General features: G+C 48.1%; 1 protein-coding gene across 1 annotated transcript in view; it reads right to left on the minus strand.

Moving 5' to 3' along the window:
• The window catches only part of ADARB2 (adenosine deaminase RNA specific B2 (inactive)), a 419,952-nt gene extending 404,595 nt beyond the window's left edge, over positions 1 to 15,357 (minus strand). The window contains exon 1 of the mRNA XM_042944734.1: positions 15,258 to 15,357. Coding sequence (XP_042800668.1) covers positions 15,258 to 15,357 — 100 coding nt within the window. The remainder of the gene's footprint in view (positions 1 to 15,257) is intronic.
• Positions 15,358 to 23,355: the final 7,998 nt, after the last annotated feature.

Genomic DNA, 23,355 nt, shown 5'->3' on the forward strand with positions numbered 1-23,355 from the left:
TAAAGAATTCGAGTCACTTAAAGCAACAACAACAATAACAACAAAGCAACAAAGAGAAGGAAATGAACCAGAATATTACAAGAGGTAAAAGTTTACTGTGTGTTTTAGGGCCAAATAAATGTTAATGTTGATATAAAGAATTCAGAAAGAACAAGTATTAAAAATTAACTTTAAAAACATAAGCTTATTAAAACATAAGCTTTTAAAACTTTAAACATAAAACATAAAACATAAGCTTATTATCAGAGTGTTTTCTAAATTTGCCCGTGCAGCATTTTCATCTGGCAAGGTTACAGTTACATTCCGGGATTCCGGGACCTGGCTTTGCCGTTTCCATACTTGTAACACGAAGGGGGCAGAGACACGGTTACGCACACATTTGAAGTCGCTCAGATTAGGAGCAACTCTGGTTGTAAATTGACCGGGACTTGGAAGACATTTTTACAAATAAGGAAATTTAGGCACTGGTATTACACCAGCGGGGAAGTTCACAAAAGCCTAGTGAAGCTGATGTACCGTGTGCCATGTGTAAGCCGAGACCCTCGCGTGATACCGGTGAGACGCTTCGCCTGTGGTAGACTGGGCTCCGTGCCCCAGACTCAAGGCCCCTCCACTGAGAGGCGGCCTGTACTCTATCTTGCTCAGCTCTTCCCTTGTCCCTGTTCCGGATCTGGAGCCTCCCTCTGTCCAGGTAACCGAAAATCTCTGCTCGGTCCTCTGTGTGCCCTACCTTCAGGCCTGAGGGGACTTCCCAACCTTATTTCTGGAGAAAAGGGATTGAGGTTCATTGGTCTGCTTAAAAACTTTTTTTTAATGTCTCTGAGAGACAGAGAGAGACAGAGCGTGAGCAGGAGAGGGGTAGAGAGAGAGGGGGACACAGAATCCGAGGCAGGCTCCAGGCTCTGAGCTGTCAGCATGGAGCCCGACGCGGGACTCGAACTCGTGAACTGTGAGATCATGACCTGAGCCGAAGTCTGACGCTTAAACTACTGAGCCACCCAGGCACCCCTCATTGGCCCTTTTTAAATCCAAGTACCAAGAATTGGTGATTTTCTTACAGAGGAATTAAAGAAAACGACAACAGAGATCCTACCTGTGTGTGTTTATGTAAAGTGATTTTGTAAATAAGATTTGGAACAGATGGGGAGAGTGATTTCAGTCAACTTGTGTGTATATATCGTCCTCTGCGTTAGCATCCGTTGGCTACGTCGCGGGAGCGTGGAGTGCTTCCTCACGAGGGCCACGGTCATTTGACTGCTTTGTTTCGGGGTTCGTGTTTCCAGAGTCGGTCCTCACAGGGTGGGCTCAGACGTCCTATTGACTATCCTGTACCCAAATTTGTTTCTGGAATCCAGGTGTCATCTATTTACTCAGGGAATTTAAAACAGAGCCGATGTGTTTACCCGCGGCTCCCGCTTGATTTTGACTTCGTTTCTCCAGCACAGAACCTGAGCCAGTTCAATCTAGGAAATTGGAACAGTAAACTTATCCTTTACGCATGAGAGTAGATGAAACATATTCTGTTCACAAACACACAGAAACACACAAAGTAACGCAGAATGTTTTCATGTTGAATCCAGATGCGGAATAACCAAAAAAGTATATTTAAATCTGAGGAATTCACTTTATGATATTCAAATCTAGCTCTAGCATTTCACTGAATGAACAGTATGTTTTATTTTCATTGCACACTCTTAACTAACTTGAATATCACAACAAAAAAGGGCTCGTGTAGACTTATCTTCCCGTGTGTGGTGTTGTGAATTTACAGCAGGCTGGATTCTCTTTTTTCTGTTTGTCTTTTGAGAGATAGAATTTAAAACGTCCTCACTTCTAATCTTAATTCAATGTGTTCCTTAAATATCTTGCCTTATGCAACAACTCGTGTTTGTTTTGGAATTGAATAGCCGTGCTGTATAGACATCTGAAAACTAAACATGCTGATGTCTGAGTTTGTTCAACCATCTCTACAGTTTCCTTTAATCTTCAAATCAGAAAATTGTGTTACTGACACCACTTAAGCAAATGAACGCGCAGTGGAAGATATATAGACATCAATATTTGCATGTGTGTGTATTTACGTATATACAAACACGTCCACACACACACACATTAAGACGTTGTGCGCTGGTTTCACGGTGAGAATGGCAAGTACCAGCCTCTCCCTGAGGCCCTTGCCATCATGGCTCTGTGTCACAGCTCTCATGGGCACCGGTGACACAGCCTCTGAGGAGTTTCCGCAGGGGAATCCCAGGGGGCAGGGAGCTCCACGGGGCCCAGAGAAGACGGGGTCTAGTGCACTGCCCACCCTTGCCATGGAAGCCCCTGCTTCCAGGGGCCTGCCCTCCCACGACAGCCTCTCTGTGCCGATGTGTCCAACTCTACCCCGGGATGGAGACTTTCTCAGCATGAGCACCTGAGGACCCAAGGCCCTGGGCTCCCGGGCCGGCTCTTTCAGTCTGGAGCTTCCTGGACTAGCTGCTCATCCCTTTGGGTCCTACTTCTCTCATCCACAAAACGAACACAGTGTTGGGGCATCTGGAGGCTCAGTCAGTTGAGCGTCCGACTTCTGCTCGTTCAGGTCACGATCTCACAGTTTGTGAGTTCAAGCCCCACTTTGGGCTCACTACTGTCAGCACAGAACCCACTTTGGATCCTCTGTCTCCCTCTGTCTGCCCCTCGCCTGCTTTCGTTCTCTCTCTCTCTCTCTCTCAAATAAATAAATAAATATTAAAAAATAAAAAAACAACAACCAAGATGATGTTGAGTTCACGATACCTGACGGTCCCCTTTACGTCCCGATAAGAAAAGTTTATCACTGATCCTACTCCAGTTGGAAGAAGCGTGGTCAGTCAGGGGTGAAAATGACCTTCCCCACTCACACTTCTTAGAATCATGCCCGTTCACCCCACCTGTAACTAGAAATGAGGATCTTCAGAGGGGCAGGAAAGCACGAGGCGGGGCAGAATAAGGTAAACTCCCTCAAGTTTGTACCATCATATTGGGGGACAACACAACATGACGGCTAATTGAGAAAAAAATTCTGGGCATCATTTAATCACATCTGAAGCTGGTCCAATTCTGCAAGCAGATCATCCACAGGAGAGACCATGGGCATGAAATGGAACCAAGGAACTCACTGGCCTACCCTGAGGTGGACGCGATATTTCCGGAGAAAGAGCACTGCTAACCTAATGGGACATCTTAATTTTCAGGAAACGTCTCTGAAGGCGAATGGAATTCTGGCTGTTGTGGGCTGAATTGTGTCTCCCCAAATTCACATGTGGATGTCCTGACCCCAGGACCTCAGCATGTGACTGTATTTGGAGACAGGGTCTTTGAAGAGGGGATTAAGGTAGGATGAGGTTACTGGGTGGCCCTAATCCAATCTGACTGGTATCCTTATAAGAAGAGGAGGTCAGGACACAGCCATGCACAGAGGGATGACCATGTGAGGACAGGCGGAGAGGGTGGCATCTGCACGCTCAGGAGAGAGGCCTGGGAAGGAACCAGCCCCGCCCATGCCTGGATCCCGGACTCCCCGCCTCCAGGATCCGGGACAGTGTGCTGTTCTATCACAGCAGCTCTCACACGCTAACCACTGTGACCTAGACATTCTGTGAATCGTTATTTCATCTAATGAGCACAAAAAGTCCCGTCTACTCTACACTTTATCTTGAAAGTTCGTGCATCGGTTACCTAAATATGACACGTTATGAATATATGTACACACACATGTAAGTGTGATGGTGTCTTTGCATCTCATGCGAACCTTGAATATTTTCACACAGAGGTGATTTTGATATTAGTGATAAGAACCCTGATATAAGAAATGACACTTTAGAATGGGAACAAATGAGTCAAGGCCATCTTGGGAAACAGGTCAGCTCACCTAAACGTCCAAAGAAGAAAAGTCCAGAGGAATCAAGGGCACAGACGGTCTCCTTAACCATCTGAACTAAGGATCAGACAGTTTCCTGGTGAAGAGGTGTGGATGTTAATGTCAGATTTCTGCTGGTTTCAATCTTATCAATTCCTACTTTTATTGTTTCCCTGATGTTCAACTTCGGAAACATTCCTAAGTATCATTATAGATAAATATCTAGACCTAAAGACCGCAGCCAGCATCGCTCCTGCCCGCGTAAGTAGGACGCACTGACGAACTTTATCTTCCAGTCTCCACACGTCTCCTGCCTAATGAATGTATATGAGATGGAGACAGAGACAGAGAGACAGAGAGATAATCCCAAAGCTCTCTTAGGTAAGAGATAAGAAAGACCAGGGAACATGCCATCTACCTGGAAGCAAGGGACAAATTCGGTGACTCTCATCATTCTCAGGACGTATTCTGTGTCCACAATATTGAGTGGACATGGCAGTGGGGACACTCCCTATGACTATTCGGATGAGCTCTGCGTCCTACTTTATACGGCCTCCAGGAAAAGACAGGAAAAGAGTGCCAGGCTGCATCACACGTTAGATGCCACGTTTACTTAGTTTCCTTGGCTTGGCCCTAGACTTTGTGTTACACACGTGCACACACACACAATGCTTGCCCCAGCCATGAGGACAGAGCGGAAGTTTTGTGAGCCAAGGAGCAAGGTGGTAGCTGAGTTCTTGGGCAGCGCCTGGACCTTCATAGAAGGAGGGTGTCTCACACCGGTCGCGGGAGTGGGACAGACGTGCAGCCACCAGGCATGTGGTGCCCCGGTGCTCAAGCTGGAGGGACAGGAGAAAGAGTCTGTAGAAGAGTCAAGGCAGAGGCACCACGGTCCAAAGTCCTGCTCCCTAAGAAGCATCTTTGGAATCTGTATGGTCTGAGGCTTTCAGCTCACCCCACCCGCACAAATGCCCACGAGCGTGCTAATTCTCAGAGCAGCTGGCTTGACAAACAGTAGAGATGTGCCTCCCGAGCTTTTTGGGGGGTTTCTCCAGGACGGACCACAGAGAAGCCAGAGCCCAGTGACGGGTGCTTTCTGACTCTTTTAGGACATTTTCGGAGCTTTTGTTACAGCTTAGTCCCTGCCGTTTACCATGGTGGCTGACACATAAAGGTGTCCCATAAATGCTTGCCGCATGAGTAAATTCAGATTTACATATTAACAACTTAAAAATAAATCAGACAGCATCCTTTATAAATTTGCAGCATGAATCTAATAATTGGTCCTATGACAACAGTTTACTGAGGGTGCACAATGAGACGGCCACTGTACTAATTTATGGGGACACAAATCTCATCATGGTGCCCATCCCAGAAGTCACCTCACACACACAACAAACTTTTGCCTTTCCCACCAGCAGGTAATTCTACGTCATCATCCCAGAGCTGGCTTCTGAGTATCTCCCTCGTATGCTACGGCCCTTCTTTGTCCCCTACAGCTCACACCATCTGTACACAATCCCCTTAGAAAACGTTCCCGTCTACCGTATTGTCCTGATTATTTCCTTAAGCCATTCTTCCTTCAAAAACAAAGTCAATTTTCTCAGTGGGTTTTAATTGAGTAGCTATTATGTTTGACATTGCGGGAGAAATAAAAATGCTCAAACCTAGAGGGGTTTATATTAGTTTTTACTTAGGGGTTTCACTTGAAATAATAAAAGAAATGGAATAGAAATCCAATTTTGTAAAGAATACAATCATATTTGGATTAAAAAAATTCCCATAGAACCTAATAGTGTGTTGGGGTCATGACAGTTTATTTCTATTCTGTGTTTTGAATTTACATCTGTATGTCTATATCTCCAGATACATTATAAGCCCAGACACAAGGATCATGCCACCTTGTTTTTCTTGCATATTTTCGGTTCCTAGCTCCTTGCTCAGAGTGAAGAAATCGTACTTACACATCAGATACAGCCCTTGTCTGAATACACGCAAAATGTTTAAGGCAAAATTGCAAACAGAGCAGAACTGGATGCCCCATAGTTTTAAATCAAGTGCCCTTTCTGTTTTTGAAGGTACAGGAGATAAAATGCAGGAAGGTGAACTTTGATCAGGGCACAGGAAGAAAGAGACGACGCTGTTCTCTGTCTCCCTCCCTGTCCTGTTTCTCTGTATCTCTGTCATTCTGTCTTCAATGAAACCTCTTTCTGCCATGTGGCTTTTGTGTCTCTCTTATTATGTGATATAAGAGGATAGATTGATTTTCATCAGTGACAAAGACAAAAATATTTCACGTTGTGCGAAATATGCAGAAAAGGATGTTTTTAAAAAATGATGTTTTGGAACTTTATAATTAATGAATGTTTACTTCAGGACCATAAGGCATGGTCATAAACCAAGGTCATTTTTCAGCTTTCTCAAGGAGTCTGAGCTCTCAGAATAGTTTACTCAAGATTCATTTAATCTGTACTCGAGTTTTTAAACGTCCATCTAAAAATGTGTACATATTAGACTTTTGCTGTTTAGAGTTACTCTTTTAATATTGCGATATTTCCTTATTTCAGCAACTGCTTATACGTACGGTGGAGCTTTGAACAACACCCGGGGGGAGGCGCCGAACCCCTGAGTAGTTGAAAATGCGCGCATAGTTTTGATTCCCCCCAAATTTAACTACTAAAGGCCTACTGTTGACCAGAAGCCTTATGGATAGCATAAAACACACATTTCGTACGTCACGTATATTAAATACTATATTGGTACAACAAAGGAACCTAAAGAAAAGAAAACATCCTTAAGAAAATCATAAGGAAGAGAAAATTTTACAGGACCGCCCTGTTTTTATGGAAAAACATCTGTGTGTAACTGGACCCGTGCAGTTCAAACCATGCTGCTCGGGTGGGCGTTATTTCAAATCCTGACTCTGTTATCTTTCTATATCCTCTCTATATTATCTGCGTATATTAAAAATCTACCCAAAACACACAAGTGCAAGCTTTTAGTGACTTGAATTCTATTCATTATCTACGTATAAAAGCCCAAATTATAATTTAACTTCGGCACAAATTGGATTAAAGAACTCAGGTGATTACATAAAATTATATGAACTCTCAAATTTGTTAGATCTAAAGTACGTATCTTCCTAAATGCTTCCTGGGTGAAAATTTCCCTGAATTTCAATCAGATCGAAGCCATGCCCGTGGGCAGTTCCTGACCGAGCACAGACGTGGGACCAGCACACATTTACAAGACATTGCGGTGCCTGCCCTGAGCAGTCTTTCCCGGGCTGTCAAAGGAAGGGGTTCCCTATTCTGCTGTCTTGGGGTTTTTTAAAAAGCTACTATGTATCCTGGGATTTTTCCTAGGAGTGGAGCAATAATTTCTATTCCAAGTTTATTTTTTCTTTGGAAAGAAAACTAGCAGCATTGACTCATTTGAATACAGCAAATTTATCTCTGAACCGTAAGGTTTTGAATTAAAAAGTCACTTCCCGTTACAATTCTGTTGGAATCTGAATAGGCATTTGAAGACTTTCGTCTACAGTATCGGTATTTGGAGCTGAGGCACAAATAAAGATATCTTCATGTCTCTAGTTAAATTTGGCCCTCTATGTTTTTATTCACCCAAGGAGTAGTGAAAGGTGCTATTTTTAAATATTCTCTCACTTAACAGCCAAATGTATAAAAGTCTTTTTTTTTTTTAAGGGTACACGTCAGACTGTCTGAGTTTGTGCACATTTGGTGTCTCAGCTCTCAGGCCTGAGCACCGTCCAGTAAAAAGAAAGTGTGTGTTTCCTTTAAGGACACGTCGCTTTCACAGCCATGAGCCTAACACAAGCGGAGCATCTGTTACCGACAGGGTTGAGTGAACCCAGCCAGACTTGGGGTGCAGGGGAGGTCAGAATCTATTTTGCTGACGTTTCTGTCATGTTTATTAAATTGCACTTTTCCAAAAGCAATTAAACTTTTAGGAAATACTGCATTAATTTTAACGAGAGGAAATCTGGGTACTTCCGATGGGCTCGGACGGATAAAATCTGCGGCTTAATCAATTACTGGTGTCCTAGGCGTATGCTCTGAGCCGGCTGATTATGATTCCAGGTCTTGCTTCTAGAGACAGAAGCTCCCCCACTTTTGTTTGCTTTTAAGCAGAGAAGGGACTCAGTTTGGGTTTGCATCTTCAACCAGTGACAGGCCCCCTTTCAGAGAACCGAGTCCCCTCCACCCTGTTTTAAAGCCACATCTAGAGGACACATTTGAGAAATCGGGTAAGGCACTGCAAAACGATAAGGCCGGTCTCCCGTCTCTCAGCCGTGGGAAACAAGGATCAGGGATTTCATCCGAGATAAACGGAGCAGCGGAGATTAATTAAATCTGTAAAATTCTCCAAAGCACATCCTGGTCCAGGTGTTTAAAGGAACGCTTTCTATTATGTGCAAATCACCTGGCTGTGTTGAGCGCTCCCTTGAGTGTGAGATTCACTTCTGTACGATAGACACTCGAGAAAAGAGTGTTTACTAATGAATTCTGAGCAATATTAGTCTCATTTATTGTCCACATGGTGAGGCAACGGCAACAGAAAGACACCTTGATCTGTTTCGTGAATAAGTTCTCCATGGGCGCCGTCAAGGAAACGCTCAGCGGGCCGGATGCAACCAGACTCCGGCTAAAGTGGGCATTGCCTCCCCTAGAAATACTAACTGTCCTGTTCCCCCTTTTGTCTACACTGCTGGACTTCCCTCCCTAGTCCCTCAGAGAGTTTGATCCTCCTAGGAGCAGAGACAGACCCGTGCCTTCCCGCTGGAGGCCAGCTCCAGGGAACCTTCACGCTGGTCCCAGTGTGCCACACGCACGGCCACTCTGGCCGCCCTCCACTAGATGCTCGGCCAAGCCACCTTCAGCCCTGTATTTGAAGTGTGCGTAGCCCCCCTCTTAGGGGGTCAGAAGCAACAATCTTAAAATCTAAGAGCCACCTGGGCATCTATATTCGACGTCTCTTCCGTCTTTAACATACATAAAAAAAGCTGCTTTTCTTTGTTTATGTAAATGCTCCACTTACTAAACACTGTGTCTTAATCAAGCATAAAGTCCTCTCTTTAACATAAATATAAAATTTATGTTACCTGTTTGCTATTTTTTGAGATTTAAAACGTAACATTCGCCGCTGGTAATTTTTAAAATTTAAAACAGATAATAGTGAATTTGTGTATACACACGTGCGTGTGTGTGTGTCTTGTAACACAAGGAGGAAATTTACTCACCACTTTCTTACCAGAGACCAGATGCTAATTGTATTCGTTCCTCACCAATAAGATAATAAAATGAACTTATTTTTTTGCTGCCCTTCATATGCAATGCCTGTAACTAGAATGAAAATGAGGGGAGGGAGAAGACCCACACGCTCAGATTAACTCTTTTTCTTTTCTTTTCTTTTTTCCCCAAAGATTTCTCACTCTTCAGGAAAAAAAAAACAAACAACTTCTGTCTTTGCAAGTGATCAGGCTCACTTCTGGTAAAATTACAGACCTCTTGCAAAGCGGATCTCTCCATCTCTAGGCTGGGGCTCTCTGATGTGGCTCCTGGGAGCTGGTCCACTCGTCAGTTTGCAGGTGGGGCAGGGGCTCTAAGAGCGACGTCGCCCTGACGTTGCTGAGACGGAGTCAGCCAGAAGTCAGATACAGTAGCCCCCGTGCCCCATTCCTTTTAAATAAAATGAACAGGTCAGTACAAGTTTGATCACCAGAGAGGGATGTTTGGGAACCAACGTGGCCACACGTGTGAGGAAGGGCAGGAGTCTGTCTGACAAATCTCTCAAAGCTCTCTCCTTCCTGCTCTCGAAAGCCTCACAGATCTACACGTGGATCCAGAGTCGGATAAACGTTCCTCCTCTTTTTTGGAAGTACTGCCCCTTCACCTGATGGTGGTACATCCTTAAGTGAATTGTAGGATATTAATGGCTAGGAATACACGATTCTCTTTGTGTAATGAAACATTTAATGGCATGCACTTCCGTATTTCAGTGGAGGAAAAACATTTAATTGAAGAGATAGGAGTTAGTTCACGTGCACTCTATTCACAGATACTTAGCAATGTGAATTCAGACAGGCCCTTACTGGCTTGTTTTTCTGTGTAACACAGAGCCACATGATTAGTGTTAACACTCAATAGTTGCAATATTTGTGAAGGACATCCGTGCTTTTCCTTTTTCACTTGGCATCAACCTTTTTTTTTTTCCAGTTTAGAAATGGCTATAACAAGTGCTTCTAAAATCTTGCTTTCACCACGTGGAAATTTGTCCCTTTAGAAATCTTATTTGCTCGTAATTAAGAGCCCGCTTTACCAACGGAGCATCAATTTAGAAATGATATATTTATGTGACGAAGAACCGGGGAATATAATTATTTTTGTTTTACGAATTGTTTAAAATTGTTCGTGTTATGAAAACAGCAACATTCATCCCCCAGCATTTTAGGAAAAGAAGCAGGCAGACATAAAAAATGCTCAAATACTTCAACTGCCTTTACGACGTATGCAGGTACAGCTAGGAACAACAAACACACATATGGCTTTTAAATTGGACCCTGAATGCTTTCGGAGCATAACTTATCTTCCCCTGCCTCAGATCAGAAAAACACAATTTCCTCATTCTGCATTTCCTTACATAATGCTCCTCTGGGACAGTGCTTCTGCGGTAACTGAATCACCACTATTTAGATACGGATACATGAATCTCATATTTTTATTCTAAATTCAAGTTCACTCATCATATCTAATGCCCTCGAAGCAATCTCAAATTACTGCTATTACACGGGTCACTAGAAACCAGAGGTACTAACACAAATTTTAAAAAGAGAAAGAGGGAAAAAAGCGCTACACAATTAGAGGATGGTGAATGGTTTAATCAACTTAATTTTATCACGAAATGCAGTCTCCTTCCTCCCGAGCCGTCAGACGGCGAGGCAGGCGGGGGCACGGGGACGCGCGGCCGTGGCGCGGAGCTGTGTCCCCACCAGCCAGGCTGAGGCACACTCATGTGTCACTCGGGCATCGCTGGGGACGAAGAGCCTCATCCACACGCGATCTTTGTGTTGTGTTAATTTTTCACGGGATCCCGGTTCACACCAAGCCCGTGCCTATCATCCGCCCGCTGCCCTCATTCTGCTCCGTTTGCCAACTTTTTATTTGCATTTCACGACATTCAGTGGCCGGCCCTTGCTCCCACCCTACCTTCCTGTGATTCATCAGCTCACTGTCACTCAGCAACATCTCATGTTGCTGTTTCCAAGAATCACCTTCAGCGTTTCTGAGACTGTGTGTAAGGATCGCCCTGTAACAACATCTACATTTCTGGCATTAACTTCTTTTGCTGTCAAATGCCTCAAAAAAAAAAAAAAAAAAAAAAAAGAAGAAGAAGAAAGAAAAAAAGAAAAAAAGAAAGGTCATGTGCTGATGACCGAATCGGCTTTGTTGACTTAACAAATGGTTGTTTATAGAGCCTTGCGATAGCTCTCCAAAGTTCCCTCCCTTTCTCCGTCTGGTGACTGACTCCCCTGGCTCAGAACCCCGTCCTCCCGTTTACCTCTCAGAACCAGCTGAATTTGCATGGGCTCTCCATCCAACTGCAAATATGTTTTGCATCGAAAGAACAGTTCTTGAAAAATTTCCACAAACTTGAGTCATTTTTACACGCTGTATGTGCTCATTGTCAAATACTAAAAATATTTTCTTTGCAAAATGCATTTCATGCTGATGCGTGCCTTCAGGACAGCTACAGTCGCGAAAGAGAGAATGGCAGAAATCCACGACAGAATACAGGTCCTGTTTTAATGATTGAAAATATACCTATGAAATTCCTCGGACACATCACCCGGAATGCAGCCACTGGTTGAGGGCTATCTGATAAAATTTGAAGTGATTTATGCTTACATATTACACTGTTTCCATGAATACTGACTCTTCCTACTCCACCTGGCTCAGTTGGTACCGATTTTAAATAACCTTCAACCTTCGCCTTTGTCATTTTGGGCTAAAATACAGACCTTCCATAATATTCACGCATCTAGTCCTTCTCGAGTACGGGGGACATCGCTCGGAGCACCCAGCACAGATCTGCTGGTGTGCGATCGCCTCGAATAATCCCACTGCCAAGTACAGAACAAAGTGCCGACTCTCAGAATCCCCCACGAGCAGTGAGCTGAGTGGGTGCTGAGTTGATGAATAAACTCCGTAAACTACGAGCGCTCCCGGTATTTTCTGACAGCAAGCTGACACGTCTCCCCCATGTTACACGGCTTTAGAGCAGCTGTAGCCACACGTGTAAAAATTACACGGCTTCCCTGTCCTTTGCACAGTGCTTTCTTTTCCAGCTGCTTATTTTTCTCCTCCTCAAAACTCAAATTTTGACATTTTTTCACTTGTACAGAAAATGTAAATTGTTCATAAATAATTTCTAAGACAAAGTCCCGACTAAAAAGTGACACATAGAGAAAATGCAAAAATGCATCATACGGGGTCCTGATGAGAGAATGGGAAGAGACGGGTGGGTGGGTGGGTGGGTCTACTCTGAACCTCTGAACCTCTTCTTTAAGGTTCATCTGGGGGAGACATGCAGGTCCCGGCTTGTTAATACCTGGGACCAAGTTGTTGTTGTTGTTTTAATTTTTTAGTTTTTTGGATTCTTAAAGATCTATACTGCCTATGGTGACTGAAAACACTGAGTACGGGAAAACATTTGATTTCTGAGGCTCTGGATCACATTTCGTGGTAATGAGAGCATGGTATGAATCTCACACTTAAACCGTAGCTATAGTTTTTATTTCAAAGCCCACGGATTATTTTGACAATAATAAGTGACGTAAAAAAAAAACGTATCAAAGCACCTCTGGAGTTTACACACAGAACACTGATAGCTTTTCACAGCCCAGGGAGCCAAAAGGTAAGACGTGTCTTCAAAAATCACCCCTGTTCATTAGAATAGGTGGAAAAAGACATACCATTGGCAAGTAAGCCTCACGTTTATTCCGATTTGGCTCCTCCCGTACGAGACGGGCTCTTTCTTTGTGCTCCCAGTCGGTGGCTCTAGTTAGTACACAGTAGAGCCCTAGACAAATTCCTTAACAACCATCAATACGCACGTGGATTTAAAATTGTGACAAACACCGAGTTTTAAGTGGGTGAGCTCAAAAGCCGAGGCCGCTGCCCTCAAAGGCTGTCGCCGGGAGTCATGACTGTCAGGACGCAATTTAAATTCACCGTTTTTCTTGGTAGAAGAGAAAAACGAGGATCTACAGAATTACACAGAAACTGACCTGTTCCCAGCACATGCAAATGATGAATTAACGTGTCCCGTAATTGCTATGTTTTCTTTTGATTTTCCCACTTACGGTTATCTTGTTAACTCTCCCCTACGATGTGAATATTTACAGTTTGAGCTGACTGCCCTACCAAGGCCGCTGTCCGCAGACGCCACAGGAGATTTCACCCCCACACATAAACGTACGAGCGCTAGGAGTTAGCACACGCATACACATCAGCCTTTCCCACCTCGGTTTTGGGGCACGAAAATTAAGAGACCTGGTTTCTTCGAAAAAGCCAAGGCATGGGAATATTTCACACAGAAATTCCACTTTGAATTGTTCTAGTTAAGTTTACAGCAAATGAAGTCTTCCTTCCGGTTTCTTGTTGTTCTTCTCCAAATTGGATGCTTTCTAAGCCAGCATGGCTGACATTTAAAGGTAAGAAAAATGAATTTGGAGAAAGGCTCCCACGTCCATCAGCTTGGATTTTATTTCTGTAGAATGCCGTTTTTTTGTGAAATATTACCCCATACTCTTCAATTTTAATATGTAAGTAGACTAAACAGCAATGCTGGCAAACACGAACACTTACAATTTACAAGATAATGTTTCCTTTTTCCCTCTTTTAAAAGTTGCAGTCATCATTAAATTCTGTGATCCCCCCCGCCCCTTTTCGCTGCCGCTTTCTGTCGGCATCACTCCAGAAGGCGCCCGCAGGTCTGTTCCCAAACGGCATCTCCAGGTAACCAAGTGGGCAGCGGGCATCGCCGAGGCAGCCCTGAGAGTTGAGCCGGAATCACAGAATCCACCCCCAGCCGAGTTCCAGAGCCCAGGGCTCTGGAACCTCCCCGGGAAGGGACCGCTCCCCGTGGTCCCGACTCGCAACCATCATCGGTGACTGTGTGATGGTGGCATTTCTGTCTCCACGCTGCCTGGCTAATTTCTGATTTCACGGAAGAAGCCGGGAAGGGCTCCGGGGGTATCTGAGGGCAGGTAGGGGGAGATGTGGCAGAAACTTCTGCCAGGCCACCGCAGAGGCGACGACCCTCTGGGGACAGAGAGCAGCCTCCAGCACGCATCCTGCGGTAGGAGGCAGAGAATCCGATGCATCTTAGTGGCATCTGTCCCGCGGTTCTGAATAACTCCGTGTTCACTCTCCCCCCACCCTTAAATCAACACATTTCAAACCGTCAGAAGAGCCGAACTTTCTCCCGCAGACTCATGGTGAGGGGCTGCTGGTAACGAGTTCCTCCCGGGGAGAGAAAGGGCAGGCTCTGGAAGCAGCCCCCCTCGCTCCCGGGACCGCGCGCACCCCCACGGTGGCATTTGGGGCACGGGCCCCAGCCCCCGGCGGAGCCCCAGAATGCACTAACTTCAGGGCGGCGGTCCCCACAATGCAGACGCCACCCCCAGGGAGTCGGGAACAACCTGTCACCCGCTGCTCGCGGCTCGTCCTCCCTCCCTGGTTTGCAGGGTTTCTGTCACTAACGAGCTGCCGTGCCTCCTTCTCTTTCCAGGTTTCAATCTCTGCTTCCCCCCAGCCGCCCCAGGACCAGCCCGTGCTGCCTGCGGGTCCCAGTGTTTACGGAGCCACGAGCACCGAGCAGACCGAGGGAGCACGTCGGCCAGTTTGGAAGCGTGGTCGCCAGCATCCTGCCCACTCCTGCCTCCGAGACGATTTGGACGGAGAAGCTGGCATGAGGTCTGCTCCCTTTTCTGGGGCTGCTGGCTCACACGAGTGTTTCCTTTGGCACGGGTGCTGCTGTGGCCTCGGAGAGGGTCAGAGGCTATGTGAGGCGGGGAGGGGACTGTCCTCCGGTCCCCGCACCCACTCCCCCTGCTAACCCTGCTCCCAGCCGGGCTGTGCGGAGCCGGGGCTCTCTGCCCCCCCCCCCCCCCATTCCTGTCCCCTCGGAGCCGGCAAGAGCCCCCAGGGCCTCCACAAAGGGACGCGAACTCCGGCGCTCTGCTTGGAGCAGACCCCCCCCCAGCCCCCCGAAAGTGGGCCGCGGGAGCAGGCGGACCCCACACCCGGGGTGGGGGAGCGGTCAGCGGAGACAGCGCAGAAAGCAGGGTCCTTACCTTTCCTCTTGGACCGCCGCCGTCTCCTCTGGGACTTGCATTTGAGTTGGCCGCTCAGCCCTCCTCCGGCCCCTCTGCTGGCGCCCAGGACGGAGGCCATGGCCCGAGACGCAGCCGCCAGAGCCGGGAGGGACCCGGTCCCCAGCAGCTCACCTTTGCTGCTGGCCCAGCGCTGCCGGATGCCTGCGGGCCGGGAGCGGGCTCACTTTTCAGGACGAGCCTCGGGCTCCCGCTCCCGCTCCCCAGCTGTTCTCGGCCAGCTCGCGGCGGCGGGGGGCGGGGGGACCCCGGCCAGCAGCAGCTCCTCCGCAGGACTCGGCGGGGAGGTGCGCCCCCTCCCCGCTGCCCTCCTCCTCCAGGCGGCCGCTCCGGACCCGGCTCCCAGCGAACGCAGGGCTCCTACTTTGGCTCGTCTGCTAGTTGTTTGGCACCAGCCACTTTGAAGCCAATCACGCAGGGAGCTTGTCTATTTGCTGCTGCAAAGTCTAATTAGGTCCAATCACAACTGTCTTCTGGCTCTGACATCAGCACCACCAGCCCTTTGCATCCCTGTCAGCCTGCAAACTCAGCTCCCGTTTGGACGGATGGAGCTGCCCAGGACGCGGTGGAGAGGGAAGGAGGCTGCACGGGAGGGAGGGGACGGGGAGGGGACAGCTTGCCGAGCCGGCTCGTCTGGGAGCAGCCCGAGGGGACAGCTTACGAGAGCTGCTGCTCCGGGCTCCGACCACAGGACCGCGCGTGGGCTCTGCACGCTCCGAAAATGCCGTGACCGTGTGTCTCTCCAGGAGAACAGCTTTTAACTAGTTAATTCACCGTGTCAAGGGGGAGATCTCTCGCCAGGAAATACGGACCCCTCACCTGCTCAGGAAGGGACTAAGATTTGCAAGTCCCTGGAAGACAGCCTCTTAGGGGTATTCATCTTACAGAGAATGCGTGTTTGTCTGTTTGTTTGTTTCCTTGTTTTGTTTTTTCCCCCCCCCTTCCCTACGTCTCCGCTGTTCCCTTTGCTAAAGAAATATTGCATAAAGACGGAGGTGTTCGGATCCGAGTCTGATTTTTAAGGAGAGGGATTTTAACGGGTTGCTTTATTTAGGTAACAATGAAATGAAATGTAGGAGAGCTTCCATCTGATAGTTTTATTGCCAAATATAACATTCGGATGAAAGAAAGTCGCGTTTACCAGGAGGCGGACTGCAAATTGAAAGAGTTTTCAACAATTTTTTTTTTCCAGGGCTATCCTATTGTTTCAAGACTGTACTTATGACACGAAGAATCTGATGTAAAATATAAGAAACATAACCAAGGCGTCATTATTGCCTTTTGCACTCAAGTCTCATAAGCCATTAATTAAAATAGTAACGGTTTGGGGAAAAATCCACCTGCAAAGTCGTTAAGCGAGCATTATGCTTCAGATGTTGATAAGATTTTGGCATGTGAGTATTTCTATAATATTTACTATTTTATATGCACTGTTTCCATGCTCCTTATGGGCCTGGAAATTTCTAGATAATTTTCTTTGATAAGGAAAAATCACCCCTCCAGGGAGCATGGGGAACAGTGAGGTTGTCCAGATGCGTCATGGGTTGATCTGATGGGTCAAAAACCCGTGTGTCATTGGCGAGAGGGAGGGGCACGTCTGATTCCAAATCCTAGCTCCCCTGCTCTGGTTTTGGGGAAGTACGCTGTGCCTCGGTTTCCCCATCTGTGAAACGGGCGTCACAGCAGCATCAGCCTCCTAGCTCCGTCCACACGTGAGGACTGGCGTAGACAGTGACTGGTACGTGCTAGTTACTGTGCGATTGTTCAGTAAACCAATCCAGTAAATACTTTGGGAAGAGTGGGCATACGTTACAGGTGGGCCCCGGAGAGAAGGAGCCCTAGTAGCCGTCTGGCTCCTTTCCGACTGAAGAGAGCGGTGGGAACAGGCCCCTCTGCTGAGCCACACCAAACAGTCACATTCCCCCAACAGCACAGCTACATGAAGCTGCCGGTCCTTTGTCCCAAATGCCGGAGAAGTCCATGACTTGCCCACCTGCTCTCTGCAGCACAAGAGATATTTGAAAGCACCGGCCGCATGCGGAGATGTGGCCGCGGGACCCTCACACTCCCCAGCCGCCCACGACCCGCCTGCGCTAACCCAAAGGAGCCCCATGTAGGTCATGGCAGAAAACCGGTCTCTAGTTGGGAAACCGAGGCACTGTAGACAAATGTCACCGTCAGGGCTGTCTGCCTCTCGCAGTGGCCTTTCTCACATCCCCGCATCACGCAAGGCAGAGATGCTGCCCGTGGACACGTGCATACACAGTGACTCTCTCTTTTGAGGAGCTGGGGTAGGAAAAGCAGAGGACACGGCCACTGTCCCTACGTGGTATCCATATTCAGTGTGGTTGGAAGGCCAGATCAAAACCTGGACTTGAACACGTAGATTCCGATCTGATAAAAATCTCGGCCAACCTTTCCCTTTCTGGAAGTTTCTCCAGTTCACTATTTGATTTGTATTGTGGTATAGTTTCTGCCCACGTGGCTTTAGCGTAGGTATGTGCTGTTTTCTGTATTATCTTGCATGAGATCATGTTTAATCGGTGAGGCCAGAGCCGTGTAGAGCTCTGAGAAGTTTGCCTCTCGTCGGAGGAAAGGCTTTTGAACAGGCTCATGATTACAAACATTTTAACTCAAGGATGGCGTAAAGTGAGCGATGTTCATGATCCGCCATTCTTCTGATGAGCCTCCTGGCCTTTGTGTGTTCCCCAGAGCGCTCGGACACAGCCGGACAGCCTCCACTGATGACACAGGTTGGAAAAGGAGCAGAAGCCAATGTCACCCGACTGCCCGATGTCACCTGACATCGGGCGACGGCGCTGATGTGTGTCTTGAGCCAGTTTGAGCCAGCGCCTGCCCTTCCCACGGGAACAAGGACTGGGAGCGAGCCTCCCAGGAGACGCCCGGCTGCCCAGAGCCACCTGTCAGCTGGGGGCTCTACAGAGCCCGAACTCGGGCAGGGGGAAGGAGCTGGCCCTCACTCCCAGAAACCCCTTTGTGCCGGGAAGGTGCCGGGTGGGGTCCCCTTCTGTCCCGTCCTCACTCGCTCGAACTGTGGGCTACCTCCCCGCTGACCTCTCCACAGACCCTATGGCCCATGAGGGACGCCACGTCCCCGCAGGCCACTGTGGAGGGCGCTGAGCCAGGTGCACAAGTGTGTCCTTAGGATTCGTGACCGTGGTGGCCATGTGCTCGAGGTAGAGGACATAGTGGATGTTTTATACTGCGTCTCGTCTGCTGTCCACAAAGACCCCGTGAGAGCAGAACTGAAACCGAATTCCTTTTATACACGAGGAAGCCGCGGCTCAGAGAAACCTGCCCACAGTCACTGAGGTCAGCCCGAGGGCCACACTCGGATCCTGCCAGCTGGCCAGCCTGTGACGTCCGCCACTTTCCTCTACTAGTTTTTGTTCTAGCGTTGGACACTGGCGAGTTTCGTGAACTCCACAAGCCTTCTCTGAGATACGGGAGGCTAATAAATAGTGACTCTGACCTTCAGTGTTTAGGTGTGTGTGTATGTGATTTATAAACATAGAGAGTTACACAGAACATACGAAGAACCCGTATCTCTACCCATACCTACATCTGTCTTCACTTCTGTGCCTGGATATCTCTATCGAGATGGGTTCTACATATCGACAGGTATCTATGAATATCGAGATACAGACACACACAAGTATATGAGTAAGGAGCCGTGACGTCCACAAGTTCCAGATGCGGCCGCAGGGCTCTGAACAGGTGTCTGTCACTCCCGAGCACCCCATGCTCAGTGTCTGTCCCTCCCAAGAACCCCATGTTCAGTGTCTCTCACTCCACAGCGCTTCATGTTTCGCCTTCCTTCTCAGAACAAAGCTACGATGTGGGCGGGAGAGACCTCATCGTCCTTGCCTCGCCACTGAGGTTGAGGGGCTCTGAGTACTGGTGTGTCTGGACCAGTGTTGCATCGGTAGATGGTGGATCCAAGACTCGGAATGTTCCAAGGTGTTCCACGAAGAGCATGTGTCAGAGATCTTGTCCCACAGGCTCACATGGCTGACCTGACCTGCTTCTGTCAAAGAGGAACCTGAGGTCTGGCCAGGATGCAAGGTCACAGGAGTCCTCCTTGACCAACTTACCGTAATCTCACTTCTTAATTCATCACGGTGTCTGTATTTCTAGTCCGTTAAAAGTATAGTTAACGTGGCTTCGTACAGGTTTCCCCAAACAACTGAGAACACCCACAGAAGCTAACATGACTTATTTGGAGTCCAAATTTTAGCTAGTGTCCCCCTCCCCTATGAGGCAATTTGCGCTCGGTGGAAAATAGCAGAACAAAGGGTCCCCTGGAGATGTTCATGTCTGCTGACTCACAACAGTCTCACAGAAGGCACGAAATTATTACTTTTCACAAACAGGGAAATCACACAAGAGGGCTTTTTTAGTCTTTCATCTTGGCCCATTGTTCTTAAATGTAAATAACTCACATCAAAGAACTTGGACATGAGACCTGAAAGTATCGGAAAATAATATATCAAGACAACAGCTGCAGTGACACAGGCATCCTTATTCACAATCCCTCCCAGGGCACGAGAGACTGCGGGGAGGCCCCGGGTGCAGGAGACAGTCCTGGATGTGAAGATGCTCTTTGTACAATGAATTACTAGACTCATTTTCCCTTTGTTCGTTTTCTTGGTCCCAAGCGTGCCTGCGGTTCAAGGGAAACCAGATCCATTCTTCCCAGTTCCCCGAATGAACGTGGTGTAGAGCAGGTTTGCGAAGCGTGCCTTCCAGATTTCCATGGGGTGCTACTTGTGGGCACGCCTGTGCACACACGTTTTCGAGTTCTTCGGTCCAATTTGTCGTGCAGGGTTTTCTACATGGGCCGACATCGCAGATTTTAACTTGAACAAACAACTTTAGACTAAAACTCACTTGAGTTCTGTATTCAAGTTTAAGGGAACGCTACTTGGAAATACAGGTGAGGAGAAAAAACCATTCAAAACTTGTCACCACAAGACCTGGCTTCGGGTTCTGCTTGCGTGTTGTACTATGCCCAGTTTGGGACGTCACATGACCCCCCTGAGCTGCTGTAAACTGAGCAGAGAGAATAGCACAGAGTTGCTGGGAGCAGCAAAGAGAACAAGTGAGCTGAACGCTGTGTGAATGGACCCCAGGACGCTGACGTCACTGAAGATGCTTACTGTGGCCTTTCAACACACAGGGCGCTGGTTTTAATCAGGGACTCTCCTGCAACCAGCAAAGCAGATGGAACTGAAGGTGGTCCTTGGGATAAACAGAGCCCACAAGAAGGTGCCTGCCATTGCGTGGACCCTGCGGGCGTCGGGGCTCCATCGATCGTGCAACACAGGTGGCTGAGTCACCTATCTCTCCCGCAGGCTGATTGTAACCCCGATGGCATTTCCCCACACATACAGGTCGACCTCCAGACGGGCCTAATCTCCAAAAGCACTTGTTTCTGCTTGCTCCCACTTTTCGGTTGAAGTATGGAGTGTTGCTACCTACTGTTTGTGTAGGAAGTGAGACACCATGACCCGAAACACTCCTCTTCAGCGCTCTAGACAGACCCGCCTCCTTCCACTTACATTCAAGATGCCCTGGGGTGCCAGTTTCTGAAATGTGAAGCCTTAATATTTTATTGGATCACAAAGAATGACCATCATTTAAAAACCTTACTAAGGAACACCCCGTCCTAGATTTTCCCTTGTGTCTTAAACCAACACAGTTCAGAGTTTATATATACATATATGTGTGTGTGTGTGTGTGTGTGTGTGTGTGTGTGTGTGTGTGTGTATTTTATGTTCCAAATCTTCTTCTGGAACCAGCCATTTTCAAAATGAACAATGTTGCATCCCCAGAGTGCCCTGTGACAGCATGAAGAAAGAAAGAAAAGGAAACACAGATGGAATTAATGGTTTGGGGTGTTAATCAATGTAATAAATTGAAAGGCAGGACGCGAGCTCGTCGGGAATACATTTCAGTTGTCTGAACTGGGGGTGGGCTGATAGAATGGATTTATGTTAATTCTCTACCCGGATGTTTAAAGTCTAAACACTTCATTTCCTCCCACGGTTTCCCAGATTCTCCCATTATGTGACAGGCAGGCTGTGCATATGTTATGAAACCGGCACTGGTTAGTGACCGGGCCTTTCCCCTACACCTGCCGGCAAGGATCACGGAAGGGCAGTGGCTTGTCCCACTGTTCATGTCAGGCTCCGGGCTGACAGCACAGAGTCTGCTTGGGATTCTCTCTCTCCCTCTCTCTCTCCGCCCCTCCCCTACTCATGCTCTCTCTCTCTCAATAAATAAATAAGCTTAAAAAAAAAGAGAGAAGCTAGAGATAGGAAAATATTAGAAGGAATACGGATGTAGGTTTATTAGTGGGTTTGAAACTCGAATGGAAACCCCACGTGTCTGCCCTGACCTAGCCTGGCCTGTGTCTGGGGGGCTCTTGTGTCCGTGAACAGGGACCCTCCTCACAGGGGCCTCCTCCTGCCTTGTCCTGGGCCCACTTGTGAGTGACATGGGCAGTCACAGCACAGAGCCCCGGAGGCAACGGGGGCTCCCTGTAGGCAGACAGCACTCACCGCAACCCCGTCCCTGAAATCATGTGGTCCTCAGGAAAGCATCCAGGCGCTAGCAAGAACGTCATTGGTCATAAGAGGTTTGTGCAAGCAGCATGTGACTGCATTGCCCTCCGTGGATGGCAGCTTGGCTGTCGTCCATCAATGCAAGATGCAGACTTGCAGGCCATGTGTCTGAATTCCCAGAGATGCACTCTTGTTCCCGTGAGAACTGGAAACCTTGGCCTGTGCAGAGCGGTCCTCACTCTCAGGATCTCAGGACCATAAGGAAAGTGACACATCGTCCACCCGTGTCTTCAAAAGGAAGCATGCTCACTGCCCCCCACTGGCACCACGATCCCAGGAGAGAGGCGGGAGCAAAGAGAAAGCGGGTAGGTGTCCCATGTGGAGGGCAGTGAGCACCCTCTCTCTTCAGCCCCGTGTGTGCAGGGCTCTCCCCTTGTTCCAAAGGGGAAGAAGGGGAAGAAAGCACGCTCACCAGCATCTTGCCGCCATGAGGCCGTCCTTCTGAGCCTCTCTCTGAAAGACCTTGGCCATCACCACAGGCTTTCGGCCTCACGGTCGCCTCGGACATTTTCTGAGCATGACTCTGGCCTTCTGGGGCTCATTCCGTGCTCCCTCCTTCATGTTTTTGTACATAGAGATCAATCCATGACTTCCAAATCCCTCCTTTCGGGAAGTTCCCATAGGGCCACTCGGCTCCCGGAGCATGAGACCCGGTGCCCTGGGCTCCCTCCTGGGCCCCTGGAAACACTTCTTCTTTAGAGCGTCACGGCAAAGATCACAGGATGCAGACTTATAAAAGTCACCAGAACATTTCTCAGCTGTGTGCAAACACAAGAAAGTGTTGTCTCACAAAACATGTCCCAGGCCCACAGACGACGCTGGGCCTGGATGAGTCATGACCAGGGAGCTCCCACAGTGGACACGACTCCCCATCTTGCCCCGGACACGGCCTGGCCTTTGGCTGCACTTCTGTCACTGGAAGGAAGCAGAACACATCTCCAGCACCTGTCGTCAGCATCTGCAAGGCACGTAGCCCACGCCCGGCGGGTGCTACGTGACCGGCACGTGTTGAATAGCGGTCAAAGCTCCAGTGGCCTCACGGCACTACCCGGAGATTAGCTTTTCACGTCAGCTCTGTGCCCTTGGGACCAGGTTAGTGGCATTCTCCGGCGGCTGGGGTCTGTCCTTTCACTGCAAGCTACAGGTGTTAAGTGTGAACCCTTGCACAGTGGGTGTGGGAAAACACTGTCACTTCATTAGTTCCTAAATTCACGCCTCCCTGATAGGATCCTTCTTTGTACCATGAAGTGTCAAGATATTTTGGAAAAGTAACGGGACAGGCGCTTGCAGTCTTAGGAAAGGATGCAGAAAGGAGGCCTTAATTCAGGAACATTCCAAGAGAAACAAATGACGAAGAGGGACACTCATAGCACAACGGAAATGCACAAGGGCCCTGAATCGCCCTGAGGCCT

Source organism: Panthera leo, chromosome B4 (assembly GCF_018350215.1).
Source record: "Panthera leo isolate Ple1 chromosome B4, P.leo_Ple1_pat1.1, whole genome shotgun sequence".
Taxonomy (NCBI): Eukaryota; Metazoa; Chordata; class Mammalia; order Carnivora; family Felidae; genus Panthera; species Panthera leo.